Source organism: Somniosus microcephalus, chromosome 16 (genome assembly GCF_052327205.1).
Source record: "Somniosus microcephalus isolate GS21.2 chromosome 16, FLI_Smic_1.0, whole genome shotgun sequence".
Classification (NCBI taxonomy): Eukaryota; Metazoa; Chordata; class Chondrichthyes; order Squaliformes; family Somniosidae; genus Somniosus; species Somniosus microcephalus.
The window spans coordinates 94,267,496-94,289,622 of record NC_141002.1 but is presented as its reverse complement, the minus strand read 5'-3'; the positions used below and the strand labels follow the sequence as shown (position 1 = coordinate 94,289,622).

The following is a 22,127-nucleotide window of genomic DNA, read 5'->3' as shown; positions in this document are numbered from 1 at the left end:
GGCTTTGTGTGATGTGAATTGGAAAAGTCAAAGTCCTTGTTTTCAAATCCTTCCATGGCTTTACCCCTCCCTATCTCTGTAATCTCCCCCAGCCCCACAACTCTCCAAGATATCTTTGCTTCTCTAATTCTGGCCTCTTGAGATTTTAATCGCTCCACCATTGGCGGCCGTGCCTTCAGCTGCCAAGGCCCTAAGCTCTGGAATTCATTCCCTAAACTTCTCCGCCTCTATACCTCTCTCTCCTCCTTTAAGACGCTCCTTAAGACCTACCTCTTTATCTGCCCTAATATTTCCTTATGTGGCTCGGTGTCAAATTTTGTTTTTATAACGCTCCTGTGAAGCGCCCTGGGACGTCTTACTATGTTAAAGGCGCTATATAAATACAAGCTGTTGTTATTGTACTAACATCTGCAGTGTGCGTATTTATTTGCAGAAATCACTGACGACCTGTGCAGTAAAACTTGCCATTCAAGTGCAAAGTACGTGTCCCCGTTCACCGGTTCTTTTGGTAACAGAGCAGTTTTGTAATTAATGATATTCACGGTTCGCTAAATTGATTGGTGTTGACACTCTGACCTTTAATCTTCTTGTGCAGCTGCATCTCGAACACATCTGCCACCACGTTCTGTAAATGTGCAGCTGGCTTCAAAGGCAACGGCACGTTCTGTGAAGGTAAGATGGGACCCTGAGCTCTTACTTTCAGAACCGTTTTTGGACTTTGCCCCCGTACACAAACGGTTTCTCTTATTTTATGCAGTACATTTTCTGTTTGAAGTGCGACATTAGGACGTGGAACTCGCGACCACGGGGAGTAGTTGAGGCGAATAGTACAGACGCATTTAAAGGGAAGCTGGATGAGCGCGTGAGGGAGAAAGGAATAGAAGGTTATGTTGATGGAGTGAGATGAAGAGGGGAGGGAGGAGGCTGGTGTGGAGCATAAACACCGGCATGGACCAGTTGGGTCGAATGGCCTGCTTCCGTGCTGTACATTCTATGTAATTCTATGTACGTTATCGGTATTTCTCTATTTAATCAATTCTGTTAATTCACTCACTGTTCCAAAAAGAGAGAGAAAGAAGGTAGCAGCTAACCTCTGAATTAACTCATAGAATTATAGAATCATAGAATGCTTACAGCACAGAAGAAGGCTATTCGGCCCATCAAGCCCGTGCCGGCTCTCTACAAGAGCACTTCAGCTAGTCCCACTCCCCCGCCCTTTCCCCGTAGCCCTGCAATTTGTTTTCCTTCAGGTACTTATCCAATTCCCTTTTGAAAGCCACAATTGAATCTGCCTCCACCACCCTTTCAGGCAGTGCATTCCAGATCCTAACCACTCGCTGCGAAAAGAAGTTTTTCCTCATGGATCTTCTGCCAATCACCTTAAATCTGTCTCCTCTGGTTCTCGATCCTTCAGCCAATGGGAACAGTTTCTCTCTATCTACTCTGTCTAGACCCCTCATGATTTTGAACACCTCTAACAAATCTCTTCTCAATCTTCTCTAAGGAGAACAGCCCCAGCTTCTCCAGTCTATCCATGTAACTGAAGTCCCTTATCCCTGGAACCATTCTTGTAAATCTTTTCTGCACCTCTCTAAGGCCTTCACATCCTTCCTAAAGTGCGGTGCCCAGAATTGGACACAATACTCCAGTTGAGGCCAAACCAGTGTTTTATAAAGGTTCAGCATAACTTCATTGCTTTTGTACTCTGTGGGGTCGATTTTCATTGACCCATGGAGTCGGGATTGGAGGCGTGCGGGGAGTTAAAGTCCTGAATTCGGGGATCCCGACACCATCCCGCCTCCAACCCGCCTCCATTTAAGTTTCAAAGGAGGCGGATACCCGCCCCGCACTGGGACCCGCCTACCCGAGGCGGGAAGGGATTAGTGCCAATTAACTGCCTGTTAACAGGTAGTTAACAAGCAGTTTTTATCCTAATCCCTATTTTAAAGCTTGAAGTCTGGGATTCCCGACAGCTCCAAACCACGCCAAGTTTGAGGAGTCAGGCCGTCGGGTTGAAGGGCTTGGAGGGGTCGAGATGTCGGTGTTCAGGTGAGTGATGGGTGCATGAGTGCAAAGGTAAGTGTGTTTGGTGTGTCTAAAGTGTGTAAAGAAGTTTAAATTACCTGTACTTACCTTTACAGCCTTCCTTCCTCTAGGTTTCGTGAGTCCATCATCTCACCGGCACAGAAAGCAGAATGGCTGCGAACTGTCAAAAGTGACAGCCTGCAGCTTTCTGTGCCGGAGAAATTTCTAACTGAATCTGTGGAGAAGGACTCATGTTAGAAGTAAGACTGTCAGTGTTTGCCAGCTTCAAACAGCTATGAAACACTGATATTTCATCTGTCAAAACGTCTTGACAGATGAAATTTCAGCCTGTGACGTCACCTGTTGCCGGGTGGCCCTTAATTGGCCTGCTGAGCCCGCTGGGCGGGCTCAACAAGGTCAATCAAGTTAAAATCGCGTGGATTGGCCGCATCTCGATGGAGGCGGGACTACAACCCCGAAAGTTGTAGTCCCGCCTCCTTCCCGACTTCTGAATGAAAATCACCCCCTATGCCTCTATTTATGAAGCCCAGAATCCCGCAAACATCAGTGTTTAATTAACATCAATTAGGTGTTGTAGCCTTAAAGTGACACATGCTTACACTAGTACTATAATTATGCAGGGCTTTGGTGAGACCACATCTGCAGTACTGTGTACAGTTTTGGTCTCCTTCCCGAAGGAAGGACATACATGTCTTAGAAGGTTTGCAACAAAGATTCACTAAACTGATTCCTGGGGTGAGGGGATTGTCCTATGAGGAGAGATTGAGTAGACTAGGCCTATATTCCCTAGAGTTTAGAAGAATGAGAGGTGATCTCATTGAAACATTTAAAATTCTTAAAGGGCTTGACAAGGTAGATGCTAGGAGGATGTTTTCCCTGGTGGGAGAGCCCAGAACTAGGGGTCACAGTCTCAGGATAAGGGGTTGGTCATTTCGGACTGAGATAGGAGCAATTTCTTCACTCGAAGGGTGGTGAATCTTTGGAATTCTCTACCCCAGTGTGCTGTGGAGACTCAGTCGTTGAGTATATTCAAGATTGAGAGCGATAGATTTTTGGTTACTAAGGGAATCAAGGGATATGGGGATCGAGTGGGAAAGTGGAGTTGAGGTCGAAGATCAGCCATGATCTTATTGAATGGCGGAGCAGGCTTGAGGGGCCAAATGGCCGACTTCTGCTCCTATTTCTTATGTTATGTTCTTAGTGCAGAGAACAATGTCTTGTGTGTTAGATGTTACAATGTTCCTGCCTTTACAAAACAACACATCTTCTGACTCAATCATAAACCACGAGTGATTCACAAGTAAACACATGCATATAGCTCATATCCTCAACTAGTATTACTAACTAGTATAGAAGTAGCACTAAATTCCACTAAATGCCTGGCTGGCTCTGTCAAACAACCCCTATATCCATTGTTGGAGATAGGAGTGGGTTTTTGCTGTCAAACTGACTCGATCCTTGCACTGTTAATCATAAGCTAACAGTATTCAGAGTTTTTTTTACTAATGTTACTTTTAGTATGCAAAGAAAGAACTTGCATTTATATAGCACCTTTCACGACCACCAGACATCCCAAAGCGCTTTACAGCCAATGAAGTACTTTTTGAAGTGTGGTCACTGTTTGTAATGTAGGAAACGCGGCAGCCAATTTGCGCACAGCAAGCTCCCACAAACAGCAATGTGATCATGACCAGATAATCTGTTTCTAGTGATGTTGAATGAGGGATAAATATTGGCCCATGACACCGGGGATAACTCCCCCTGCTCTTCTTCAAAATAGCGCTGTGGGAGCTTTTACGTCCACCTGAGAGAGCAGACGGGGCCTCGGTTTAACGTCTCATCTGAAAGACGGCACCTCCGACAGTGCAGCACTCCCTCAGCACTGCACTGGGAGAGTCAGCCTAGATTTTTGTGCTCAAGTCTCTGGAGTGGGACTTGAACCCACAACCTTCTGACTCAGAGGCGAGGGTGCTACCAACTGTCAGTTGACACTAAAACGCAACGAAATGTCTGACCTTTCCCGGTACTGTGCTTACTCCAGCTGTGAACGCGTGCGAGACGGACAATGGTGGCTGTTCACTAAATGCAGACTGCAAAAGAACGCTCCCTGGGCAAAGAGATTGCAGCTGCCGGGCAGGATACACCGGCGATGGGCTTGTGTGCCTTGGTAAGAACAATATATATATCTTTTTATAAATACTTACCCATCGATTATGTTTAACAATTCAAATAACATCAGCCCACATTGTTTGTATCAGTATTAGCTATGTAAATTTTCTGAATAAAAATTAAAGATGGTAAACTCAAATTAGCAAACTTAATTTATAAAAGGCTTCATTTCAGTCTTTGTGTTCTTTAAGAAATTAACCCCTGCCTGGAGAATAATGGAGGATGCCATACGAATGCTGAATGCACTCAAACTGGGCCAAACCAGGTAAGTAAAATGAATTCCCCGCGCTCCAATTATCACCCGTTTCATCTCTCCTGTAGAGGGCAACTAACTCACACTAGGCTGTGGTTCAGCTTGTGTTGGCAGCCCTCTGGTACCTCTCCCATTAGACAGTGGTTGGGCATCACCGCCCAGTTCCGTCACCCTGCACGTGAGCAGGGGTTCACCAGAGAGCCAGCAAGAGCAGAAATCCTGGGCAGAATATTTTCTTTCCTACTCCTGAACCTGGGAATACTGACCCCCAACACAGCTACCCTGCTGACATCCGCATATCACCAGGGATGGGACCTATATTAGTTATAGCTGCAGCTTAACTCACGGAAAGCTCCTGTCCCACTCTCATTATAACTACTTTTCATACCTCATGTGAAGTGCTTTGTATATACAAATAAACACTAAAATCCTGAAATCCCAATTATTGGAGAGCTTCAACTTGTTCAATCACTTGAAGTAGTTGGGCCGAATGGGCTATTTATGTGGTTTAAAAAAAAAAGTGCAATTCTATGTAACACTAGAAAATGAATTGAGCAAACATGGCCAGTTTTTTAAATTAGTTAAATTATATAACAAAGATCAGTAGCTTATACGGCTGAGCGCACAGGATACAGCAAAGGCTGTGGGCCCCAACAACATCACAGCTGTCATGTTAAAGTCTTGTGCTCCAGAACTAGCCGCGCCTCTAGCCAAGCTGTTCCAGTACAGCTAAAACACTGGCATCTATCCGACAATGTGGAAAACTGCCCAGGTATGTCCTGTCCACAAAAAGCAGGACAAATCCAATCCAGCCAATTGCCGCCCCATCAGTCTACTCTCAATCATCAGCAAAGTGATGGAAGGTGTCATCGACAGTGCTATCAAACGGCACTTACTCACCAATAACCTGCTCACTGATGCCCAGTTTGGGTTCCGCCAGGACCACTCGGCTCCCAGCCTCATTACAGCCTTGGTCCAAACATGGACAAAAGAGCTGAATCATCAGAGGTGAGGTAAGAGTGAATGCCCTTGACATCAAGGCAGCATTTGACCGAGTGTGGCATCAAGAAGCCCTAGTAAAACTGAAGTCAGTGGGAATCGGGGGAAAACTCTCCACTGGCTGGAGTCATACCTAGCACAAAGGAAGATGGTTGTGGTGATTGAAGGTCATTCATCACAGCCCCAGGACATCGCTGCAGGAGTTCCTCAGAGCAGTGTTCCAGGCCCAACCATCTCCTGCTGCTTCATCAATGACCCTCCCTCCAACATAAGGTCAGAAATGGGGATGTTCGCTGATGATTGCACAGTGTTCAGTGCCATTCGCAACTCCTCAGATAATGAAGCAGTCCATGCCCGCATGCAGCAAGACCTGGACGACATTCAGGCTTGGGCTGATAAGTGGCAGGTGACATTCACACCACACAAGTGCCAGGCAATGACTATCGCCAACAAGCGAGAGTCTAACCACCGCCCCTTGACATTCAATAGCATTACCATTGCCGAATCCCCCACCATCAACATCCTGGGGGTCACCATTGACCAGTAACTTAACTGGACCAGCCACATAAATACTGTGGCAACAAGAGCAGGTCAGAGGCAAGGTAATCTGCGGCAAGTTTCTTACCTCCTGACTCCCCAAAGCCTTTCCACTATCTACAAGGCACAAGTCAGGAGTGTGATGGAATACTCTCCACTTGCCTGGATGAGTGCAGCTCCAACAACACTCAAGAAGCTCGACACCATCCAGGACAAAGCAGCCCGCTTGATTGGCACCCCAGCCACCACCTTAAACATTCACTCCCTCCACCATCGGCGCACCGTGGCTGCAGTGTGTACCATCTACAAGGTGCACTGCAGCAACTCGCCAAGGCTTCTTTGGCAGCACCTCGCAAACCCGCGACCTCTTCCACCTAGAAGGACAAGGGCAGCAGGTGCATGGGAACACCACCATCTCCAAGTTCCCCTCCAAGTCACACACCTTCTTGACTTGGACATATATAGGCCATTCCTTCCTCGTCACTGGATCAAAATCCTGGAACTCCCTCTCTAACAGCACTGTGGGAGCACCTTCACCACACGGACTGCAGCGGTTCAAGAAGGCGACTCACCACCACCTTCTCAAGGGCAATTAGGGATGGGCAATAAATGCTGGCCTTGCCAGCGACGCCCACATCCCATGAATGAAATTCATCTGTGGATTGTGCCCGAGAATAAAAGAACTGAATGGTTCATCCTCCTGCCTTTCCCTTGTTCCTTGGTTTAGAACATGTTAAAATATATTAACCCCTTGGACTTTTGAAAGATTCATTTTTCAACTGGTGTTTTTAGGCAGCATGCAATTGTTTGCTTGGATATGAAGGTGATGGAAAGACCTGTGAGCCAGTGAATCCTTGCCGAGTGGTAAGTACCAATGCCGTTTGCTCATTATATCTGCAATTAACACAAGTTCTTAATTATCCAGGTACTTGGAACGATGACTGAACTATTTCCTCTCACTTTATTACAGGGCAATGGAGGCTGCAGTGAATTTGCTAAATGCAATCACACTGGGCCAAACGAACGATTGTGCAGCTGCTCGACGAGTTACATTGGCGATGGGTTTACGTGTAAAGGCACCATATACAAGGTGTGTTCCAGCTATATTTCATCAGGGCGTCAGTTCAGAAAGTCGCGCTTCATACGCTCGCCACAAATCAGCCACTCAGGGATGACCTTTCACTCTTTTATTTTCCTAGGAGCTGACAAGGAACGCAGCCTCATCCCGTTTCTTCTACCACCTCCAGGTAAAAAAAAATAGTCTCCGGCACCTTTCCTTCCCGCCTTCCATGGCAATAACTCAAAGTCCGGCTATGTGTCATGGTATATGGACGAGTGAAATTCTGGCCGGCCAACAGAAGCTTGACCAAACTGTTTTTTTTTGTCAATGTTATTGTGCAGAAAGCACGAAGCACCAGCGCCAACAAAATCACATCTGTCAACCAGGAGCAAAATCTCATAAATCATTGAAATAAGGGTAAATTCACCAATCCTGCAGATTCACTCAAAGGAAGCCCGGGTTGGAGATAAGGGAGGGGCGAGGCCATGCAGGGATTTGAAAACGTGGACTTTGACCTTTCCAATTGACATCACACAAAGCCTTAGAAATGTTAAAATAGTATATAATATAGGAACATCTTAATAATATTGAACATAGATATCAGCATTATGATGTGTCACTTCTGAGACAGTTGGTTCTGGGTCCAGGACCTCAGTATGGACTTATGCACACCATCTCCGCTGACCCTTCAGTGCAGTGCTGAGGGACAGCTGCATTGTCAGAGGTGCCGTCTTTCAGATGATCCTGTACAGTGCATTGACTTCACTATCTGGTCCTCATCTGTGAATTTCTCCTTGGCCTTGCTTCTCAATAACGCTCCAACCAGCTCTGGCCCTACGTTCTTCCTCACACCCTTTGATCACCTAATTGTACTCTCCTGTGCATTCCCCTTTCCCTCCACTCTACCAACAAGGACACAGCTTTACATAGCAACCTAGGAATGTACAGGATTGGAAATGACCATACAAGAACATAAGAATTAGGAGCAGGAGTCGGCCATACGGCCCCTCGAGCCTGCTCCACCGTTCAATAAGATCATGTCTGATCTTCGACCTCAACTTCACTTTCCCGCCCAATCCCCATATCCCTCGATTCCCCTCGAGTCCAAAAATCTATTGATCTCAGCCTTGAATATATTCGACGGCTCCGCATCCACAGTCCTATCGGGTAGAAAATTCCAAAGATGCACAACCCTCTGAGTGAAGAAATTCCCCCTCATCTCAGTCCTAAATGGCCGACCCCCTTATCCTGATTGCATGGAATCACTGGATTTACCCTGTAGTGTTCTTCAAAACAAAATGGTTGTCACAGAGTACTTAAGGCTGTACCTCTGGATAAAGGATTTTGATAACTGGTCAATTTTAAGTTATGGGGTATAACATACATCATAGAATCATAGAAATTTACGGCACAGAAGGAGGCCATTCGGCCCATCGTGTCTGTGCCGGCTGAAAAAGAGCGATCCAGCCTAATCCCACTTTCCAGCTCTTGGTCCGTAGCCCTGTGGGTTACGGCACTTCAAGTGCATATCCAAGTACTTTTTAAATGCGATGAGGGTTTCTGCCTCTACCACCCTTTCAGGCAGTGAGTTCCAGACCCCCACCACCCTCTGGGTGAAAGAATTTCTCCTCAACTCCCCTCTAATCCTTCTACTTTAAACCTATGCCCCCTGGTTATTGAACTCTCTGCTATGGGAAATAGGTCCTTCCTATCCACTCTATCTAGGCCCCTCATCATTTTATGCACTAACATTCATGACCAAACTGCAGACCATGGGGGCCACAAGAGGCCCCCAACCCCTGGTAATCCAGAACGCAAAACCCAGCCAACTCAGTCCTAAGTGTCTCTCACTCGCTGGTTTATCCTGTTTGAATGTTGTGGGCCCGGCGGTTTGGGAAGGAACTGTTCATTGGCGCTGTTGCCTCATTGCAGGACACCAAAGATCTCTTCGTATCTACAACGTGGGACATTCACAAATCAACAGGAACGTGGATTTAAACGTTTTACATGCGGCCGAGGGCCCGATTGGCCGTCCCTCCTGAGGAGAGGCCCAAGCAAACAGGGCTGCTCGGGAATTCACGGACAGGCAGCAAACCCGATTTTCCATCCATGGACAGAAAATCAAGATGGAGCAACCAATGCTCCTCGTGAATGGCGCTTCTCGCTGTGAGCGCCCAATTGGGGAAATCAGGCCTTTAAGCATGGCCCCATGGTATATATCTCTGCAGCCCTTGAAAGACAAAAAAATAACCTTGGGCACTCCTAGTTGTTTTGGTCACCTGAACACTCAACTACATTACAGTCTCGACAGCATTATTATTTTTATTTTCCAATTGAAAATTGATGTTTAGTTCATCTGCCACTCCCACACTGCTGGTCTGACAATGAAGCAATGCTTCCAAACTAGGACAATTTATTTTTTCTATCCTTACAATCCTGGCCATTAGTTGTCCCTCAAGCAACACCACTAAAAACGGATTATCAGGTCATGATCACATCGCTGTTTGTGGGAGCTTGCTGTGCGCAAATTGGCAGCCGCGTTTCCTACATTACAGCCGATGACTACCCTTCAAAAAGAACTTCATTGCCTGTAAAGCGCTTTGGGACGTCCGGTGGTTGTGAAAGGCGCTATAGAAATGCAAGTCTTTTCTTTCTATCCTTACAGCTTAACAGTGTCACCGAACTCGGAGGGACGGGCCCGTTTACCGTTTTCGTCCCGAGCAGCGACGCGTTTAAGACCGAAGCCCAGGTAAGCGCGAGCGTGCCTTCAAGGACGCAGTGTTTTCCAAGGCAGGTCGTTTGAGTCATTTTACACGAGTATTCATCTCGTTATTCCCCTCAATGTTTAGATACCAGAATGGACGTCAAACGGACAAATGGCCCAGATTCTCCGCTATCACATTGTGGCGTGCAACCAAGTGCTGTACAATCAGCTAATCTCCATGAAAACTCTCACCACCGTTCAGGGAGAAACCATACAGATTTCCTATGTCAAGGTGAGAGCCCGAGTTCCAAGAATACATGGGGCTAAATAGCCTAATCTGTACCTGCATGTTACTTGAATTTTAATGTTGAAAATTAATAAGGGAAAAGAAGCAAATATATTATGGTGCAGAAATTCCGATCCCTACGGGTGTGTACGCGCTGTGCACCCACCTGTAGGGACATCGGAAATGCTGGTTTCAGGCATGCACTGCGCATGCGCTGGAAACCGGCATTTCCGATCTAGCAAGAAAGCTCTTGACAGATCCTCCAGCTGCCCGGGAGAAGGGTCTCTGCGGGGGGAGAGTTCCGTTTTTTGGAGACCCTCCACCCGCAGAAAACACTTACAATTCTTGCGCCCGTAAAAACTGGGGCATAAGGCCTGCTTTTACCAGGATAAGAGTTGAAAAAGGTTTTTAAAAAAAATTTCCACTGATTTATCATTTAAAAATACTTTAAAGAAAGGTAAGTTTATTTTTAGCCCCGTTAAAAACTTTAATTATTTTTTTCAAAAAATAAAATTTTTGTTTAAAATACTTAATTTATTGTAATTTAAAGTCATTTTAAAAATGTGATTTAAAAAAAATGTATTTGAAGTTTTACTATGTTTTGGGGGTGATCTCCATTCATATATTTGACAGGTTTTCCTGTCAAGTGTATGAAGGGAGATTCCCTTCTGTGATTGGCTCCCCATGGCCCATGTGATCCCAGGGATGCTGCAAACTACCTGCACCCCTGGGATACTGTAATGATCAGTACTTTGAAAATGTGTTGACTGTTGTGAAGATGTTTATGTCGTTATGATTGATTGATATTGATTTTGTTTAACCTCTAAGGAAGGGGGATGTAATGATCAGTAACATGTCATTCTAGAATGGTACACTAGGTGGAGCTGTATGTTTAGTAGTGGGCTACCCACAAGACAGTAGTCAAGATGGATGCCTGTACACTAGTCCACATGGCTGAATAAATGACTAGCTCAAGCTAGCTGTTCATAATAAAAACGTCTATTTATTTATGAACATAACAGATACGTGGGCCCTGCACACTGACAGTTTGGAGAGGCCCAGCAACGGAACTCTGCGCCTCCTGGGAGCCCTCTGGTCCAGGCACAGGTTTTTCAGGATCGCAGCCCTCTGCCCGCGGGAGGCCTGCGATCGGAATTTCTGGGCCATTACGTGTTAGCGGTGGCTCAGTTGGCAGCGCTCTCGCCAGAAGGTTGTGAGTTCAAGTCCCACTCCCAAGACTTGAGCACATAAACTGGGCTGGCACTGAGGGAGTGCTGCACTGTTGGAGGTGCCGTCTTTCGGATGAGACGTTAAACCGAGGCCTCATCTGCTCTCTCAGGTGGACGTAAAAGATTCCACGGCTCTATTCCACTGAAGAGCAAGGGAGTTATACCCGGTGTCTTGGGCCAATATTTATCCCTCAATCAACATCACTAAAACAGATTATCTGGTCATCATCACATTGCTGTTTATGGGAGCTTGCTGTGTGCAAATTGGCTGCCGCATTTCCTGCATTACAACAGTGACTACTCTTCAAAAGGACTTCATTGTAAAGCGCTTTGGGACGTCCGGTGGTCATGAAAGGCGCTATATAAATGCAAGTCTTTTTTCAATGGAATAAAAATCAGGCAAGTTTTATAAAGGGATTTCAATCCGTCCCACCAGATAACCACCGAGGTGCTGAAGCCGATAATCTACCCACATGTACATTAATGACAGATATGGATGTATGTTATTTTGAAATATATTCTGCGTTATTTTTGATAAAATGACGGTATTGTAATATAAGTTCCATGCCTTTTATTTGACAGAACGTCTTGTATCTGAACAATGAGGCCAGGATAATAACCAGCGACATAATCAATGCCAATGGTGTGGTCCATTTTATAGACAAGCTACTCTCACCTCAAAAGATGCAGATTATTCCAAAGGATACATTGGGCTACAAATACGTAAGGGTTGCAATGTTCAGAATGAATTGAAAGCTAAAATTCACATTACTTCTAGAAACTGGTTGTGAAATTAATATTATCTCATGCATGCAAGAAGAAAGAACAGTGATGGAGATGATTAAAAGTAATTATTAGCATTATTTTCTAGAATTAATCTTAGCCCTTGTCTTTGGTTTTACACCCATACCAATTTCTAGAAATCTCTAGTGGGATTTGAATGATTGCGAGTGACAAACTTGACCTGAGGTGGGCTCTGTTTTGTAATCAGTTTAGCTGTTGAACTCTCTGAAATAGCCTTTGGACTTCCAGCACCCTCTGACTAATAATAAAAGGGATACTGACTGTAGTAGCAATAGTAATTGGCACTAGAACTGTTGCCTGGAAATTGCTGTGTGCTATTAACAAAGGAGTGCTTAATGTGTTCGGATGGCAGTCTTTGGTTTTAACTCATTTAATAGAAGTAAATTAACAGCTCTGTTAAAATAACACCCAGCATAAATGTGTTAAACAGACATGACTGTTTGTGATATTGACACATTCATACATAAACATTTCAAATTGTGTCAAATCATCATTACATTTTTTTTTAAATTATTCCTTCACGGGATGTGGGCGTCACTGGCAAGGCCAGCATTTATTGCCCATCCCTAGTTGCCCCTTGAGAAGGTGGTGGTGAGCCGCCTTCTTGAACCGCTGCAGTCCGTGTGGTGAAGGTACTCCCACAGTGCTGTTAGGGAGGGAGTGCCAGGATTTTGACCCAGCGACGATGAAGGAATGGGCGATATATTTCCAAGTCAGAATGGTGCGTGACTTGGAGGGTAACTTGGAGGTGGTGGTGTTCCCATGCGCCTGCTGCCCTTGTCCTTCTAGGCGATGGAAGTCGCGGGTTTGGGTAGAAGTAGATTAACAGCTCCGTTAAAATAGTGCCGGTGTTAAACAGAAATGACTGTTTGTGATATTGACACTCATATATAAACATTTACAACAGTAATTTCTAAATTCACATGTAATTGTAGTGTGTCAAATCATTCTGATACAAGGGATCCAATTTTCCTTTTGGTGCCTGGGTGTCAATAATTGCACTGGGCAGTAATCTCGGGGGGCAAACCGCCCGCCTACTGTAGATCCCGAAATCAGTAGGATGGAACTCGGGTGGGTTCTACACTGGGTGGGCAAACCTCTTCGTCAGACGACCGGCTAGACAGTGAAGGTGAAAATGACCCCCGATTTGGCAGAAACTGTTTCTCCACACACACACACACACACACACACACACACACACACACACACACACACACACACACACACACATAATAAAGTAGTTGTTTAAATGTACTCTTACTCAGACATGGCGCACTCACTAGATGCATCATGAGGATTTGGCCCAGGGCACTGACAGGGTGGACACACTGGTATAAAGCATCACCAGCACATTGCCCCGCTGCTGTGCTTCAAACACCGGATAATGTCAGTGACATGGCTCACAGCACTTCAAGGTTCTGTCCTTGGAGCTATTAGTTTTAACACTTAACATATTATCAAACCTTTCCTTCTCTTTAGCTGAATCTGACTACAGTGGCAGTACAGAACGGATACTCTCTCTTTAGCAACCTCTTACAGGTAAGCAAGGTTTCTTTAACATGACCAGAAAAATCACTGTTCGCTGTAGAGGTGTTTGGGAAGGATCATACAGCACAGAAGGAGGCCGTTCGGCCCATCATGCCTGTGCTGGCTCTTTGAAAGAGCTCTCCAATTAATCCCACCCTGTTCCCACAGCCCCGCAAGTTTTTCCCTTCAAGTCTTTATCCAATTCCCTTTTAAAAGTTACTATTGAATCTGCTTCCACCGTCCTTTCAGGCAGTACATTCCAGATCATAACAACTCGCTTTGAAGCACATTGGGAAAATGTTTTAAAGTGTCCGTATACTACTTCATGAAGTGGCTTGGGTTTGATGCCAACATGCTGTAGCATTCCTGATGCATGTTATGATTGTCCCTCATACTGAGGACCTCTGGATTTCTCAGGTCCTCCACTGACTGTTGAGCCCAATGTCTTCTCACACTGATCCCAGTGTACTCTGAATAGAAAGTACTCGCCCCAGATTTCCTTTTGCCTTTATATAAATCAACCATTAGTTATTACTAAATATGGAATACAATGTGGGGAAGTGTGAAGTTATCCACTTTGGTAGGAAAAATAGAAAAGCAGAGTGTTTTTTAAATGGTGAGAGATTGGGAAATGTTGGTGTTCAGAGGGACCTGGGTGTCCTTGTACACGAATCACTGAAAGTTAACATGCAGGTACAGCAAGCAATTAGGAAAGCAAATGGTATGTTGGCCTTTATTACAAGAGGATTTGAGTATAAGAGTAAAGACGTCTTACTGCAATTATATAGGGCCCTGGTGAGACCACACCTGGAGTATTGTGTACAGTTTTGGTCTCCTTACCTAAGGAAGGATATACTTGCCATAGAGGGAGTGCAACGAAGGTTCACCAGACTGGTTCCTGGGATGGGGGGGATTGTCCTATGAGGACAGATTGAGTAGACTAGGCCGATTTTCTCTAGAGTTTAGAAGAATGAGAGGTGATCTCATTGAAACATACAAAATTCTTACAGGGCTTGACAGGGTAGATGCAGGGAGGATGTTTCCCCTGGCTGGGGAGTCTAGAACCAGGGGTCACAGTCTCAGAATAAGGGGTCGACCATTTAGGACTGAGATGAGGAGAAATTTCTTCACTCAGAGGGTGGTGAATCCTTGGAATTCTCTACCCCAGAGGGCTGTGGAGGCTCAGTCATTGAGTATATTCAAGACAGAGAGCGATAGATTTTCGAATATTAAGGGAATCAAGGGATATGAGGAGAGTGCAGGAAAGTGGAGATGAGGAAGAAGATCAGCCATGATCTTATTGAATGGCGGAGCAGGCTCGAGAGGCCGAATGGCCGACTCCTGCTCCTATTTCTTATGTTCTAAAGATATCTATACTACTCGCCTCAACTATTCCTTGTGATAGTGAGTTCCACATTCCAATCACTCTCTGGATAAAGAATTTGCTCATGAATTGAAGGCATTGTAGTTTTAATGCATTTGTGATCATTGGCGATGTTGCTTTGTGGCAATGATTTATGTTAATAGAATAGTTTTATGCCGCATTGCAAAGTCTTCCTGTAATTAATCGGCGAAGTTTAATCTGTTTATTCCTTTCACTCCAGGAGACTGATGTGCTGAATATGATTTATGACCCAATGCACAAGCCCGTCACCCTGTTCCTACCAAGAGACAGTGTCATGAAGTCCTTACCCAAAGCCCGACAGGATTTCCTGTATAATAAGGAGAACAGAAATGTTCTAATAGAATACCTTAAATTCCACATTATCAGAGATGCCAAGGTAAATGCTTCATCTTGAGGCAGAATTTAAACATTGAGAGACTTGATATACATAAAATACATACTTTAGTTCAGCAAGCTAGAATACTACGTACAGTTCTGGTCACCCCACTACAGGAAAGATGTGACCGCACTGGAGAGGGTACAGAGGGGATTTACCAGAATGTTGCCAGGACTGGAGAATTTTAGCTATGAGGACAGATTGGAGAGGCTGAGGTTGTTTTCTTTGGAACAGAGGAGGCTGAGGGGAGACTTGATTGAGGTGTATACAATTATGAGGGGCCTAGATAGAGTGGATAGGAAGGACCTATTTCCCTTAGCAGAGGTTAATAACCAAGGGGCATAGATTTAAAGTAATTGGTAGAAGGATGAGAGGGGAGTTGAGGAGAACGTTTATCACTCAGAGGGTGGTGGGGGTCTGGAACTCACTGCCTGAAAGGGTGGTAGAGGCAGAAACCCTCATCACATTTAAAAAGTACTGGGATATGCACTTGAAGAGGTTTCCCCCCCCCCATTTTTGTGATACGGGCGTCGCTGGGAAGGTCGGCATTTATTGCCTCTCTCTAGTTGCCCTTGGGAAGATGGTTCAGTGATCCGCAGGTTTTTATTGTGTATTCTTTTGTGTCTCCAGATTTTTGCAGCTGGCCTCCCTAAAGTTGACTCATTGAAGACACTGCAAGGTACCGACATCCGCGTGAGCTGTGCACAGCGAAGAAACAAAGTGAGTTTACAATAACGATAACAAAATACTGCGGATACTGGAAATCCGAAATAACAACAGAAAACGCTGGAAAATCTCAGCAGGCCCGGCAACTTCCGTGGAGAGAGAAACAGAGTCAACGTTTCGGGTCGAAACCCTTCGTCAGAACTGAGAAAAAATGGTTCTGAAGAAGGGTTCTGACGAAGGGTTTCGACATGAAACGTTGACTCTATTTCTCACTCCACGGAGGTTGCCTGGCCTGCTGAGTTTGTCCAGCGTTTTCTGTTGTTATTTTGAGTTTAAAATAACCCTTCTGTCTGTCAAGAATATGCTACGGCTGTTTCAGAAATAAATGCAGTTAACTTCCATGGCAAACTATAGGAGTGAATCCGTGATTCCCGCACTTTCAGTGGGGACTCGCGTTGGCAGGGAGCGCGGGGTTGGAGATGGTGTTACAATGCTGTGATCCTGATTATCCGACATGCACTACGTTTGAGCACAGCTCCCTGGCCAAGGGTGCAGGATTGCAGGAGAACCCCTTTTTTTTTATATAAAAACAGAAAATGCTGGAAATACTCAGCAGGTCAGGCAGCATCTGTGGAGAGAGAAACAGAGTTAACGTTTCAGGTCGATGACCTTTCATCAGAACTGGAAAAAGCCATTTACACCTCATCTAGAGCCATCTTTCGTTTCTTAACTTGTCCTATTACCATCTCCTTTTGCCTCGCACCATCATCCCTTTTGTCATTTAATCTCTCCTGCCTTCCAGCCTATCACAGACCTTCCCTTTTGTTCTTTCCTCCCCTCCCCCCTTTCCCTGCCCCTGCACTTGCTTAAAAACCTGTTCCATCTCCAGCTTTTTCCAGTTCTGACGAAGGGTGATTGACCTGAAGCGTTGACTCTGTTTCGCTCTCCACAGATGCTGCCTGACCTGCTGAGTATTTCCCAGCATTTTCTGTTTTTATTTCAGATTTCCAGCATCCACAGTGCTTTGCCCTTTTTTATATAGTTGCATAGCATAGCTCTGGCTCTGCTATCCACTCCAGAGAACTGGTTACTTAACAATAAGAAGCCCACTTTGTCCACACACCATCTAAATCTATTCTAGAATGGACTGTACCCCAACCATTCCTGACAGAAAGTTCAGGACCCCATTGGGGCCACGAAATTCATGTCGGGCGGTGGCACAATACTGGTGGTATCGGATGGACCGCCCATTATACGCAGCGCCCGAGACGAATTTCTAAGCCATAATCTTCAGGTGAACTAGAGTTAGAGGGCAGGGGATAAGCGGACCAGTGGAAACAGACATAAATCCGTTCCCATTATACAATCATGCATTCTGTCCTATCTTTATATTTCCGTTATAAATTCCTATGTCCACATTGATAATGGAAATTGTCTATGTAAACTTGTCACGTTGTAGTTACACCCTCCCGCCAGTGGTAGTGCTGTAGCGACTCATTATTGCATCTCCCAGTTCCTCAGCTGCACTGCAGCGAAACTCCTATGTTCCAACAAACTCTACTCCTCTGATTCCCAAATAATATACAGTAAAAGCAAAATAGTATATAAAGAAAGGACAGAACGTATGACTTTAAAGTGGGGACTGAATTACACCTGCGTACCCTGGTTGAATTATAGTTCACCCTCTAACCACACTTCACCTGACAACTACACTTGGTCTTGACTCCCGATGCTTTACCAGAGGAGATTGACTAGTACTTCATTAAAAAAGAAAGAAAGACTTGCATTTATATAGCGCCTTTCACGACCACCGGACGTCCCAAAGCACTTTACAGTACAATTGAAGTGTAGTTACTGTTGTAATGTGGGAAACACGGCAGCCAATTTGCGCACAGCAAGCTCCCACAAACAGCAATGTGATAATGACCAGATAGTTGTGATGTTGATTGAGGGATAAATATTGGCCAGGACATTGGGGAGAACTCTCCTGCTCTCCTTCGAAATAGTGGCACGGGATCTTTTATGTCCACCTGAGAGAGCAGACAGGGCCTCAGTTTAACATCTTATCCAAAAGACGGCACCTCTGACAGGACAGCGCTCCCTCAGCACTGCATTGGCGTGTCAGCCTAGAATTTTTGTGCTCTGGAGTGGGACTTGAACCCACAACCATTTTTGACTCAGAAGTGAGAGTGCTACCCACTGAGCCACGGCTGGGCCTGTTTTGAATCCACCCTGCAAGTGTCACACATACTTCCTGACGAACTTTCTGCAGCACACTTTGTCAACAACATTCCTATCATTATAAAAGTTATGAGCAATGCCACGGGAGATCTGCCAATAATATATTAATTTGGTTTGTAAATGCATGCAGTTCCTGTAAATGTCACACTTACTTCCTGTAACGCTTTCCTGTCACGCCTATTTCCATCAGTTACTTCGGTCATGGCTGCCTGCCACACCTAAATTGGACCAATCCATACCTACCATATACTTGCCTTTGATTGAGCCCTACCAGCTCCCATTGCTAAGTTAGTGGGCACTGTGCCCAGTGGACCCGGGTTCCACCCCCATCCGATGCTGGAAATCTGAAATATAAGCAGAAAATGATGGCGACGCTCAGCGGGTCAGTCAGCATCTGTGGAGAGAGAGAAACCTGGTTAATGTTTCAGGGTGGTGACCTTCTGTCAGAACTGGAAAACGTTACGGGGGAGAAATTCGCTATCGCCCCGTTTGGGGCGCAATTAGCGGCCGGGCGCAAAGGTTAGTGCCTGGCGCTAATTATCGCCTCTGACTGCAAACTTGGCTTCTATTGCCCCTGGAGGTGATTGGAGCGCTAAATCAGGCGCTACGCACCTCTCTTAAAGCGCTAAGGCCGAGGAGCGAGGCGTTACCTCAGAGCGCTGGCGAAGCTCGTGTGATGTCAGTCAGCAATGGAACACAGACACACTGGCGCCGACCAGTTCTTAAAGGGGAGGGTCAATCTTGCTCTTCATCCACACCCTGCTCATTGCAGCCTTGAATCTCGGCCTGGAGAGACCTGTACATCAAATCTGCTGGAAAGAACAATGGAGAGGCCCAGGGAAAGAGCTCAGAGTGCAGCCCCCACAGTCTCTTCTAAATCGATACAAGGAAGGGCAAATCAAAATGAACCTGCAAAGTGCTGCGCAGTACCCAAAACTCCTTCACACAGCGTTGAATCTCTCCAGAAGTCTCTCTCTCTCTCTCTCTCTCTCTCTCAGAATGCGTGGTGCAAAAATGTCGCCGACAAAAAAAGGCAGGAAGCAGTCGCCTTTAAATAGCGCTCCCCCAGTCCCTTCCTGACTGCAAAACGCTCCCCTCAACTTGACGTTGCTAGCGGCAGGCGGTAAGGCAGGGGGCGCCACTCAATATCCGGTCTGGGGTGCTAACAGGGCGTTGCACACTCGACTGACATCACGATCTGCAGGCGCAGGAGATCGTGGCGGTAGTGTTTAGCGCCGCCGCAAAATGTCTGGTCAATTTCGCGAGTGGTGCAAACATCGCCGCGCCCAGGTGCTAGTTGCTTTGCAACCGAATTTTTCCCCCTACAGGTTTTAAACAAGCACAGAGGCAGGAGTGAGTAAATGAACAGCAGCATCATTACCAGAACCCGCTGTCCGAAAAAATGGGAGCAGTGGTTCTGATCTGAAATTGTTGGAATCAACGTTGAAGGCTGTGAAGCGCCTCATCGAAAGATGAGGTGCTGTTCCTCGAGCTTACGTTGAGCTTCGTTGGAACAGCGCAGGAGGCCGAGGGCGGAGGGGCCAGAGTGGGACGGGGGAATTAAAATGGCGTGCGATCGGAAGATCAGGCTCTAATTTAATTCAGTCACCTGGTGTACAAGGTGGGCACCTTAAAAAGCCCGAAAGCGCACTTGTCCAGCCGGTGCAGTCGGTGAGGTGTTGGTTCCTCGGGTTGTGTAACGCCCATTCTTTTATCTGCTGCTCTCAGGGTGAACTGTTTCTCAACAGAAGAAGTTGTAGGATCACGCAGAGACACCTGGAGTTCGATGGTGGCATCGCTTACGGCATTAACTGTCTGATGACTCCTCCAAGTATCGGTGGTCGTTGTGACGTCTTGTCTTTCATTGATATTATGGTTTGTATAAGTGTGGGGTTGACAACCTTTTAAAAAGTGACTTTTGTTTCTTTACTTGTCCCATTTCCATCTCCTTTCGCCTTGAACCATCACCCCTTTGGTCATTTAATCTCTCCTGCCTTCCACACTATCACAGACTTTCCCTTTTGTTCTTTCCTCCACTTCCTGCCCCTGCATTTGCTTAAAAACTGTTACATCTCCAACTTTTTCCAGTTCTGACGAAAGGTCATTGACCTGAAACGTTGGGCTGGATTTTGTCAATGGGGAGCTTTTGGAGGCGGGACTCCCACTTGTCGGGTTTTAGTCCCACCTCCTTCTGACCAACCCACACTATTTTCCCTTGATTGACCTTGATTGACCTTAGCAGGCCAATTAAGGGGAAGTTGGTTACAGAGAACGTCAACGTATGACGTTTCATCTGTCAATGACAGATGAATTGTCATCGTTTGACAGCTCTGTGAATCTGTCAAACACTGATATTCTCTGTAGTTTGATGAGTTCTTGAATTCAAGACCTCATCAAACCTCTTTCTTTAGCAGAAATTAGATGGTTGTTGCATTGGAGAATGCAGCGGCCATCTGTCACCTCTGCCGCGGAGATGCGAGACTCTCCGCATACCCAACTCTTGAAGCCTGCAGGAAGAAACAAAGGTAAGTAAACTTTTTCTAACACTTTCCACTTACCTCACATACTGACCTCTCCACAATTGCACCCATCACCTACCTTCACAGTGCACTTTTGCACCCTTCCGACCCCCACAGACCCAGTACTCGCTTCGCTGACCTGGCGGGGTTCACAGCCTTCGGGAAGCCCAGGCAGTTAAGTGGCTGTAATCCCCTTGCCGCCTCCAAGGAGACGGGACCCGGCGCGGGTTGGGGAGCCACCTCAGGTCGGGGACTCGCCTCCTGGCAAGATGGCTTGGGGGCGGGATGGGTACCGGTCCCCAGATTCTGCCATTTTCCCGGCAGTCCTGCCTCCATACTCACCTCCCCAGGGCTGGCAAGATTGCGCCCGTTGACTCTGTTTCTCTCTCCGCAGATGCTGCCTGACCTGCTGAGTGTTTCTCGCATTTTCTGATTTTATTTTTAAAGTGACTTCTCTTTTTAAAAAAAAAACTATCTTTCATTCAATGAATTCTTGTGTGAGTAACAGCTCTGTGTTAATATGCGACTTTTTGCAAGCAGTGTTCTAATGAATCGTGATTTATAATCCTTGACCAGCGCCACCGCCACAGCAACAGTGATTGCGTTTCAAAGTAATTCATTGCATGCAATGTGGTTTGGCATGCCCTGAGAGATGTGATAAGGTGGCCTATAAATGCAAGTTCTTTCTCGCTGGTAGTATCTGTCCAAGAACATTGCGTCACGTTTGTGTTTTGTTTCACATAGGGAGACTGCGGCAGCTGTCTAACCACTCCAGCGTGTCCGTCGGGGAGTCGGCCGAAGGTAAGGCCGCTGTTTATTTACAAATGCCAGCCTCTACTGGTCAGTAAAGATCTGACTTTGTGCTCAATCAAATATTGGAAGTCACCAAGAACCGATTATGCTCGAATCATAGGCCCTGAAAATTCCAGTGGGGGTTGGAAGCCGTGAAACAGGCAGTTTCTTCCCAAAGATCCACAGTTTTGGAACGGAGGGCCTGGGTCTCTGACACAACCTTTGACCCAGAGGCGAGAGTGCTACTAACTGAGCATGGCTGACAAACGCCCCAAAATGTTTCCCCTGAGCAGGTAACCAATCCCGTAGGGGAATTGATGACCTTCGGAGGCCGACCCTGGAGTCCATTTGAGACGAATAGGAACAACAATTGAATCAGTGAGCATGTGTCAGCTGTGGCTCAGTGGGCAGCACCCTCGCCTCTGAGTCAGAAGGTCGTGGGTTCACAGTCCCACTGCAGAGACTTGAGCGCAAAAGTCTAGGCTGACACTCCAGTGCAGTACTGAGGAAGCGC

At 46.1% G+C, this 22,127-nt stretch overlaps 1 protein-coding gene across 1 annotated transcript in view; it reads left to right on the top strand.

Annotated features, from left to right (window-relative positions):
• The window catches only part of LOC147106398 (stabilin-2-like), a 206,221-nt gene that overhangs the window by 122,906 nt on the left and 61,188 nt on the right, over positions 1-22,127 (top strand). The window contains exons 40-54 of the mRNA XM_086009731.1: positions 434-479; positions 596-672; positions 4,088-4,213; positions 4,407-4,480; positions 6,797-6,868; positions 6,975-7,094; positions 7,204-7,251; positions 9,730-9,813; positions 9,914-10,060; positions 11,866-12,006; positions 13,567-13,626; positions 15,219-15,395; positions 16,026-16,115; positions 20,031-20,177; positions 21,566-21,622. Coding sequence (XP_085865857.1) covers positions 434-479; positions 596-672; positions 4,088-4,213; positions 4,407-4,480; positions 6,797-6,868; positions 6,975-7,094; positions 7,204-7,251; positions 9,730-9,813; positions 9,914-10,060; positions 11,866-12,006; positions 13,567-13,626; positions 15,219-15,395; positions 16,026-16,115; positions 20,031-20,177; positions 21,566-21,622 — 1,466 coding nt within the window. The remainder of the gene's footprint in view (positions 1-433; positions 480-595; positions 673-4,087; positions 4,214-4,406; positions 4,481-6,796; positions 6,869-6,974; positions 7,095-7,203; positions 7,252-9,729; positions 9,814-9,913; positions 10,061-11,865; positions 12,007-13,566; positions 13,627-15,218; positions 15,396-16,025; positions 16,116-20,030; positions 20,178-21,565; positions 21,623-22,127) is intronic.